Here is a 10,688-nt window from a genome sequence, read left to right as displayed (position 1 = left end):
AGCAAAAAAAAAATGGGGATAGAAAGAACAAAAAAGAAGAAGGGAAAACAGAGGAGAAACATAAGAGGAGGAAGACGAGTGAATAAGATGAGGGGATGACTTGGAAAATAATTTAAAAGATCTTTCATGTCACTATATAAATTTTTGCTTGCGCTTTGCTCTCGCATAGCCTTTTGAGTGATTTACATGTCTTGATCAATATGGAGCTTAATATACCAAACGTTGAAGTCAATATACAAAACATATTTCAGCTCGGAAATCGAGCTTTAACATTTTCACTTGCTAATTCTCTATAAATACTAACATCCTCTGAAAGTGAAAGAACTGTCATGTGAATTTGCTCCTTTCTGCCTGCATATCAATGGCTTTTAAAGGTTTTTTTTTTATACATTGCCATAAGAATTATCATGGCTCAACTCGCCCCATGTTTGCTGGCTCAAATCCCCCAGTCCGAATTTAAAACAATATTTCCACATTTCTTATGCATCCATCATGTAAAGACTGTGACAGGAATGGGAATCCATACCTGGACTAACAATATTGTTCTTATGTCTTTATAATATATATTTAAAGACGTATGTGGGTAAAAAGCACTGATCTATTTCACACTCTTACTTTTTTGGCTGAAATTTGTATTTCGCCTCTAAAATAGTACTTTTTGTATCAAAGTTAAAAACAATGTGGTGGGGTTAAGGGTTATGTAATGGATCATCAATACATACATGGATAGGTCCATGACACTACCACAATGTCTGGGGTGGTGGCTCAACTTACCCCTATGCTCAGCTTACCCCGCCTTCCCCCAGGGGCGGATCCAGCTCCCGCCAGTAAGAGGGGGCGAATTTTTTTTTCAACCATATTCTCCCCGATCGGCTGCTCGAAGTTGATTTTGGTTTGTTTCTTTGAATGGGTTGTCCCAGGGGAGTAATGAGCCCAAAATTTGAGGGGGCTCGATACGGCGTATTGCATAAAAGTAAGTTGCGAGCGAGCAAAATATTTGACATTTTTATTACAAAAGTTTGTGATAGATTTTGACATAACATTTGGAAAATAATAGGGCGACGTTTCACCGTTAGCCCTTTCTTTTTCTCCTTTTTTTCCTTGGTCGTGAAAAGGGGGGGGGGGGAAACGCCGCTGTCCTAACAGTAATTTCTTAGCTTTATTATAAAACAACATGAAAAATTGTAATAATCTCAAGCACTATTTAAATAGTACGAGCACGAAGCGCGAGCTAATTTTTTTTTATTTTATTTTATGTATTTTGTCCTGAAAATTGAATATTATGTTTTGTAAATCATGAAAAAGGATGGGTAAACTAATTTGATATCTTCCTACATTAATAATACGAGCGCGAGCAGAAACATTTTGATATTCTGATCTCAAACTTGATAATTTTAGCACGTTTTGAATAAAGAACAAGCTGCACATCTCAATAAACATGTGCGCGCGCGTTTTTGGCATTGGCGTATAGCTAGGAATTTTTTTCCTGGGGGGCACTGGGGGTCCTTGCTTTTTCAGGGGGGGGCAACTTTTTTTCTGTGTGTGTGTGTGTGTGTATGCCGGTCACAAGGGCGGATCCGACTTTCGTCAATAGGGGGGAAGGCCCGAAGTTATCTTCACCTATATTTTCCCCGATCAGTCACTTCTTAGCTTTATTCTTATAAAACAATGTAAATTGAAATAATATCACAAGCCCTATTTAAGAGAAGCGCGAGCGTTTTTTTTATAACTTTCATGTATTTTGTCCTGAATATGTAATATTCTGGGCAATGTAATTTGTGATCTTGAACAAGATGCGTATGTAACTAGATATTACTGCAAACGCCAAGCGCGAGCAGAAATTTTTGATAACTGTTCTAGCATGATCGAAAAGGGACCTGACAAGGACTGTTTATATTTACCCACGAGGACGGTACATATTTCAATAATGGAAGCGCGAAGCGCGAGCTAAATTTTTGTGATATTCTGACCTAAAACAATGGTCATTCTAAGCAGTTTTTTAATCACGAATGGCACGTAACTAAATGCGAAGCGCGAGAAAAAGAAAATTGAGATTTTAGACCTAAAAGCGGAACACTAATTCATATTTTGTAAATCATGAACAGGATATTGTTAGTTTGGTATCATTAATAATGCGATCGTGAAGCGTGAGCAGACAATATTCTCGATCTGAAACTGGATACTTTAAGCACATTTTAAGTAAAGAACATGCATGGTACCGCGCATGTTTTAGATTTAGACCTATGGGCATTCTGAATACATTTGTTGAATCATGCAGATCCATAATGCAAGCACGAGCTGAAAACATTTGATATACCGATCTGAAAAAGGTCAATTTAAATACTATTTCAAGCACTGTGTAGGAAAATTGTGAAGTGGACGTGGATCACATTTAATGAATGATGCGAGCGCGAAGAGCGAGCTGATATTATTTTAACAGAGGACATTTTGTCATCATATGAAAATGACAATCTTCCTATTATTCCTAAGCTTGTCGATATTCCATATTGAATAGACCCAATTTAGTTTTAGGAATTCATGAAAATATTATTTTCTTATTTGTTAATCTAATGCGCAATGACAGCGTGGAAGTTGTTGTTTTTAAGACTTGAAAACTACACTGTAATCACTTTGTTAATATGAATACGTATTACAATAGTTAATACATCTTTTAACAATAATGCGAACGCAAATCGCGAGCTGAATTTCTAAAATAAAATGTAATGAAAAGGGGAGGTTTTTTGGTTATAGAATTGAAAAAGAGTACTCACCTATCAAAATGCGAGCGCGCAGCGCGAACTTGCATGGCCTTCGTTTGAAAATCACTTCTGAAAGTGAATATTTTTAGAACTTTACGGAATACACGAAGACAATAGGAACAATAGAAACAATGCGACCACGCAGCGTGAGCTTTAAAGAAATTGGGCATTCTGAATACTTTTCATTTTTTGTGAACCTGAACAAGATGCGTATGTAACTAGATAATTACTGCGAGAGCGAAGCGCGAGAAGAAATTTTTAATATGGGTTCTGGCTTGATCAGAGAAAGGGACCTGTAAAGACGTTTTGTAATTAGCCGTTAAGACGATGAATATTTCAGCTATTAAATAATGCGAGCGCGAAACGCGAGTTATTTTTTTCTATATTCTAAGCACTTTTTGTAATCCTTAATGATATAGGTATAAAAACCAAACAATTGATGAGATCACGAAGCGCGAGCGGAAAAGATGAGATTTCAGACCTAAAAATGGGACACTCTATTCATGTTTTGTAAATCATGAAAAAGGATGGGTAAAACTAATTCGGTATCGTCCTACATTAATCATGCGAGCGCAAAATTAAAGCGCGAGCAGAAAGATTTTGATTTATGCTGATCTGCCAACTGGATAATTTTAGCACGTTATGAATAAAGATCAAGCTGCGCATCTCAATGTGCGCGTGTTTTAGAGTTGGATCAGAAGCTGGGCATTCTCGATTCATTACATTTTTTTATCATGAAAATAAATAATGAGAGCGCGAAGCACGAGCGAAAAATACTTGATATTCTGTTATGAAAAGGGTGAATTTAAGCACTATCTATAAAGCACTGTGTATAGGGAAATTGTGAAGTGGATGTGGATAGCACTTAATAAATGATGTGAGTGCGAAGCGCTAGCTCATATTTTTATTATTATTTTGACCTACGACCTGGACATTCTAGGCCAAAGACATTTTGTCATCATATGAAAATGATGATGAAATTTTAGATAAACTGTCATAAATGGGGATTTTAAGTAGTTTGTTATATAATTGATTGATTGGTTGATTTTTTTATTCATTTATTCCCACACTTTATAAAAAGAACAATACAGTGTAAAGATGGAATTACAGAATACAGTGCAATATATTCCAATGCATAAAGAAAACATACACTACACAAAACAATAAACTACAATCTGAATAAGAAGAGAAACAGTATATGCAAATGTGGCAGATCATTTAAATAATTAAAAACTTATAACATAATTGTTAATTGGATTATATATCAATCCAATTCATATATAAAGAATCTTATGGAATAAACAAAGATAAAATGTAAGCTTACTTGGCAAATCAAATAATGCGAGAACACATCGCAAAAAGCTGCAAATGATATTGACACAATAATACGGACATTTTACAGAGCACAAAAATGATGAAAGCTCGATGTCTGAGCTTGTATATTGACTTCAAAACTTGATATTTTAAGGTAAGGTTCGAAGTGGAAAGAATATCGAATGGTGTTCAAAGTACAAATTCTGAATGCATTCTATGTTTTTTTCTAAAACTTAACCATTGTGGTCGAACAATAGTCATTTAATTCCGGCTGATTCAGCTTGATTCGGAACAGGTGTGATATAGTCCTTATTTGAACAGAGTGAGGTAAACATTCCAGTTCTTGAATTGAACAGGGTTAAAGTAAACCTTTCATGAGTATCCAGGCTTCCCGTACAATCATATAAATAAGGGACATGGGTTTCTACTTTTTGAAAAAAGGAGCATATATCCGTGAAAAGCAGTCCATGTTAGAATAAAAGCTCGTCACCTAGAACACCACCGGGTCTGAAAGACACTGCCAACCACAAGCATTGTCCGTATATAATAGTAGGCATATTTGCGAAATACCTTCTTATAATCGATATTCAAGTTGCACCGCTCATGTTGCGGCCGTTCCCACGTTGGTAGCCAAACAATCTTATTCAGTATTGGCACAATACGTCATGCGTCGCGAGCAAATAGACCAGTACGTCTGAACTTTTCATCCAGATAGGTTGTGAATTGTGACGAGATGATGGAGAGCGTGTCATCTAAATGGATTTCTGTATTCGTTACTATGTCATTTATCCAGATTGGTTTTGGACATAAGATATTAATGAATGCCATCCTCGGTGAGGGAAGCCATTTCTTATGTGCAGCCTCTGTTGGAGAACGTCTTGTTGAGCAGGGTCATAATGTAACGTTTCTTATCAGCAATGCCTACGCCCACAGGGCCACTGATCCCAAATTCTCGCAACTATTTGAATTTGTAATATTTCGTCATCCTATCCCGGTGCAGAAAGTTCATGAACAATTCAATGCTTTTAATGAACGTGCTTTCATGCCTGCTTCTGCTCAAATGTGGACCCTAGCCGAGGTGATGAGAGACGGTAGAGCTAATGATTGCGACGCCTTACTCTCTGATCTTGATATCATGGAGCATTTTCAAAGTGCTAATTACAGTGCAATGATCTCAGACATCGGTTGGATGTGCCCTCTAATTATTGCTAAACGCTTTAATATTCCTCACATAGCTTTGTCAGCTGTATCTTCACCATGTATGGTAACCGCGTTAGTTGGATCTGATAATTCCCCAGCCTACGTTCCACAAATATTTAGTGGTCTTTCTAATAAACTGAACTTTAAGGAACGTGTCCAGAACTCGATTGCACAATTATTTATTATACTTTTTGGAATGTACTTTCGCCGACCATACGATGAAATTAAAGTAAAACATAACATCATATCAGATACTTCCATCGAGCAGCTTTTTGCTCAGAGTGAATTATTTTTGGTAAATAGTGATTTTGCGGTGGAATTTCCATGCGCCATACCTCCTAATGTTGTTCCTGTAGGGGGTCTAACAACAAGGCCATCAAATGCACTTCCGGAAGAACTTGAAAAATTCATGCAAAGCTCTGGAGAGAATGGTGTCATCGTGTGCACCATGGGCACCTATTTCACTTCAGTTCCTATTCAAGTCATCAAAGATTTTATCAATGCTTTCGCACGTCTTCCCCAAAAGGTACTTTTCCAATTACAAGGCACCCCGACTGGTATTAACCTTCCTCCCAACGTGAAGACGTTGCCATGGTTACCGCAAAATGACCTCTTGGGTCACGAGAAGACCCGTGCTTTTCTATACCAAGGAGGAAATAATGGTTTTTATGAAGCCCTTTACCACGGTGTACCAATTGTTGTTATACCTATTCATGGTGATCAGTACGACACAGGTGCTAAAGTTAGTGCTCATCGAATCGGCATCACCATTGATAAACTCACACTAACAGAAAATAAAATACATGATGCACTTCATGACGTCATCACCAATGAAACCTTTCAGAGGAACATGGACAGATTATCAGGCATGTTTGTTGATCGACCAATGCTTCCTTCTCAGAAGGCAGCCTTCTGGGTGGATCATATCATCAAACATGGTGGAGCACAGTATCAAGTACCTATTGTTAACCTAAATTTTATTGAACGAAACCTTGTAGATGTATCAATTTTCTTCATTGCTTGCCTCGCTGTTTTATCAGTATTCCTGATATTAATAGGAAGGACTTGCTATAGAGTTATCATAAATGTCATACATACGATGTCAAAAGTAAAAGCGGACTAAATTATATATGTTTATATTTTTTACATTTTTTTATTTCTCTGCAAACATTCTTGCAAAACAGTAATTTTATGTGTATAAAAATGTTTATAACAAAGTCAGTACAACTTTAAGTGCCTTCGAAGTGTCAAATCACTACCACTACGAACATTAGGTGGGAAATAACAGCTCCTTCGTCTTTCGTCATATTCAGGATTTCAAAACAGTAATTTCCTACTGATCAAAATACGTAATTTATGTGAATATAATTCAAGGAGTAGAATATTTTGAATTTAAGTGTTTTTTCTATGGCATGAAAATTCACTATTATGGAATAACAGTCGACATTCGTTTATATCACTATTTACCTCTAGACATTCAATGAATAGTCTCAAGTGTGGTATATATATATATAGTAGTAAATTACATCTTTCTAACATTCTAAAGACTAGAAAAGACTAAAAATCAAACTTTATCAAACAAATATATTCAAGATGAAGTTTCTCTTACAGGTAGCTAGAAACCATGAACCATGTTTTTAGATGAACTATCATTCTTGGGATCCAGTCTGCACGTATATTTCCGGGTCCTGTGACTTCAAAATATCTCAAAACCTTTCCTATGAAATAACAAATGTACATTGATTAACCACTTTAGTAAACAAGCCCATGTATAAAACATGCATTTACCATACGAGGTATTTAAGTCCCCTCATAATCTCCAGGACGTATTTGCAGATGACTAAGTCTTATAAAACAGTATAAATACGTTTTACGTAATTTACATGTTAAAGTCTGAGTAAAAATTGCTACATTATTATTTTACAAATTTTCCGCATTGAACAAGCTTCAATTACAAAAATATCAAAACGGCATTAAGGAATCAACTAAAATGGTAGTTCAGTTAATGTCAATACATCTAAACGAGGTAATGATGTCAGAGTCAGATGTTTTCTAAAGAATTTCATTTTCCCTCTTTGACAATAAGTGCAGACTGAATTATGCTGATATACATTACTTCAATTTTTATGAAAATTTATCTGTAGCCTGTGAAAGGCCCTTGTATAACAATAATCAGTATTTTCTATTGATAAAGTGACAAATATCATTTATTATAAGCTGTAACATTCCGTGAAATTGAAAGAAAATTTCAAAAACTTGAAAAGCTAGAATAGAATAGGCCTATAAATTTTACAAATAGTTCAGAGCAAACGAATTTAGAGAGAGAAAATTTCTTCACGTTTATTTTACAGTGCTTATAGTGTTTCATCACATAAATTTAAATTCACATGAGAATATAAATATAATTCATATATTTGCTATCAGATGTATAACTTTTTATAAGCATTGTGTATAATAAGTATTTGGGTTGCCTTATTTAGGGACTGTCTGTAATGGTTGGTAGCCTGTATAGACCATTTTCCGGATTCGTTGATATCGTTTATGTTAACATGGAACATTTCATACTTGCGTTGGTGCGAATTTAATAAACGATTGTGAAAATAGCTCTTATTGAATGATAGTCAAACTGATCCTATATATCATAGAGCGCACATAATTTATTTTTGAAGATATATTATTATGGCAGTGGCGGATCCAGGAAGGGGCACATCCGGTCAGTACCCCCCCCCCTCCCCTTCGAGAGGTATAACAAATATTTGTAAAAAAAAAAAATATATGCGGTTCATATACGCAATTGAGGACCCTTTTTTTGTCAAATATTTCCTGGCATAAATCACCATCAATTGGGAGTGAAAACATTTTTTCGGGGTGGGGCTTCTTATCTGTTTGTGCGGAAATACCCCCCCCCCCGGAAAACCTAGACCCGCCCCTGATTTATGGTACCTATAACGTTTATCCGCATCATTCACCTGTACTGAGCAATATATATGTATTCTCTACTTCTGGAACAGCTCAATTTATTAGTTACAGAATGTGACAAAATATCCTACATAGTTTAAACCAGTTAAGTAAATTTATTTAACACAATAATTGAAGGCTTTACGTTTCTTTATGTCTGACTCTATGTTTTGTGAAATATAGAATGTAAAAGGTAACCTGACTGTGAAGGAATATGGATGACCGGTTTCTCGTTTTTATATTAGATAACATGCATGGTCAATAGACTGTCCGGTCGTTAATTAACAAAAGGTCTGAATTCACTTAGGAACTATCTACATCGCACAATGTTCAAAAGATTAGTTATGATAATCAATACGTTGTGAATATTTTTGTGTCCGACCTAAAATGGTCACTAAACCATATTATCTGTATATTCTAAGCAATGTCTTCGTTAATTTTGACCAAAACTGTTTCTTTTTTTGTGACATGATTATATCCCTAACACACAAGATATTTGCCAAATCCTTTAGCATGATGTATTTGCTATTGCTTTTAATTCAAACACTATCAAAAGAAATGTTAATATACAAGACAATATTTGACATGACATTTTGTGAGAATCATTTAAAACACGAAATAGACCTGTTATAGGTTTTCTAACATATTCAAATTGTCATACTTCAGAGAAAGCATCACAGGAGAGATGCCCCTGATTTTTCAAGTAGTGAAAAAATAATAGGGGGGTGATGGGTGAGAGAAGAGAAGAAAGAAGGTGGTAGAGTATAAAATGGAGAGGTCTGTGCAACTCTTTATCCTATAATTCGATTTAAAAGAAATATGAAATCACTTTGACACTGACATATGACAGAAGGTCGTCTCGTCCGACCCCACCCCTCCAGCTATGTCAAAATTTCCCCGCGCCGCCCCTGATATACTTTGATTTAAAAGCCGAGATCGGAGGCATTCAAGACATAGCAACAAGTAAATGAATACCTTCTTACTTTCATAGGAAAGAGACGTTCATTGATTTCATTCAATTAGTAAACATGTCTACGGGTCATAGCATCGGAAATATAAGTAGGCCAATATGTATTATCTTCCCGAGAAAAATGTACTTGAGGTTTTGTATTTCATAATGGAAACTCAAATATAATTCCTTTTTTAATATAATATGGGGTCCATCTAAAACTAAGTAAAATATATCACTAGACCTATAACAATTATCTTTCATAGTAGTTGAGAGTCAATCCCTATTTCAGGTCAAATCTTCGGGGATAAAGAAAGTACAAAATTTGATTTTTATGATCATGTTGAATACAAGAATTAATGGTTGAACGTGTGTCATCACTGATACATTATACATCATACACTGATATAACTATTTCAACGAAACAAGGCAATTCTTAATGAACCTATATAGCTTTGCCATGTTTCTCCACTACTGATTTAAATGTAATTTACTGTTTTACTGGTTTTCAGGGGTATTGATTCGCTAGACCTCTCTGTTTTGATATCTTGACCTTTTATTACATTTTGTAATGACAATCCAATTTGTACAAAATAGTTGTGATAGTTAGAAATAATCATATTTGCGTGCTCTTCGTCACACAAAATTGAAACAGACATGTCGATCTCTCGTGACACTGGAATTATCAACGTATAAGGGAAAGAATATGATGCAAGTCATGGGAAATAACGTAGTGAAACTAGAACACACAACAGTATAACGGAATGAGCATTGAAATTCCACCTGAATTTGAGATAAATTCAATATAACAGGTCAGAGAGGTGACCGCTTCTAGAATCGTATCTTGCCAAACTTCTGTCTCTTACCAATTGATGCATAAGTTAAAATTAAACTTCTACCCGGACATTCTTGCTTTTTAGTGCTCACTTTACGAACGGGTCATGTTCAGTCAACGGCCTTATATCATATATGCTTCAAAATATCTTGAATTATAAAGTCTTATGTACTGAAAATAATAATTTAAAAAACATTAAAGTCTATGATAAGATCATTTTCATAGGCGCATAATTTTTGTTTAATGAAAGCGCCGTTAAAAACCACTTTGATCCGTTGTGAAGCTAAACTGATTCGAATACGTACACACTTAAAGGGGAATCCAACCCAAATAAAAACTTGTTTTTATAAGAAAAAGAAAAATCAGACAAGTTGATAGGTGAAGGTTTGAACAATATTGGACAAACAACAAGAAAATTATGAATTTTTAATAGTTGTAAATATTGGTGATCACTTTACCTATGGAGACTTCAAATTGGCCGCATATGTGATGTCATAGTGATGTAAGGCAAGGACTACTCTTCCATGGACTCCAATACATATTATGGCTAAAATGTCATTTTTCCCAAAAGTTTTATTTCAAATTATATTTTTCTTTCATGAGGACATAAAACAATATACTACCTGGGTTATATTTAGAGAACTGCCCCGGGGGAATGGGTACTTAGGAGAAA

At 35.3% G+C, this 10,688-nt stretch overlaps 1 protein-coding gene across 1 annotated transcript; it reads left to right on the top strand.

Annotated features, from left to right (window-relative positions):
* Window positions 1–3,780: 3,780 nt before the first annotated feature.
* Window positions 3,781–8,361, top strand: LOC121410198 (UDP-glucuronosyltransferase 2B23-like). Its single transcript, XM_041602125.1, has one exon. The coding sequence runs from the start codon at window positions 4,807–4,809 to the stop codon at window positions 6,394–6,396; it is 1,590 nt and encodes a 529-aa protein (XP_041458059.1). The 5' UTR covers window positions 3,781–4,806; the 3' UTR covers window positions 6,397–8,361.
* The last annotated feature ends 2,327 nt before the right edge of the window (window positions 8,362–10,688 follow it).

The sequence above is a fragment of the Lytechinus variegatus genome, chromosome 3, assembly GCF_018143015.1.
Source record: "Lytechinus variegatus isolate NC3 chromosome 3, Lvar_3.0, whole genome shotgun sequence".
Lineage (NCBI taxonomy): Eukaryota > Metazoa > Echinodermata > Echinoidea > Temnopleuroida > Toxopneustidae > Lytechinus > Lytechinus variegatus.
This window is presented reverse-complemented; position numbering and strand designations above follow the sequence as displayed.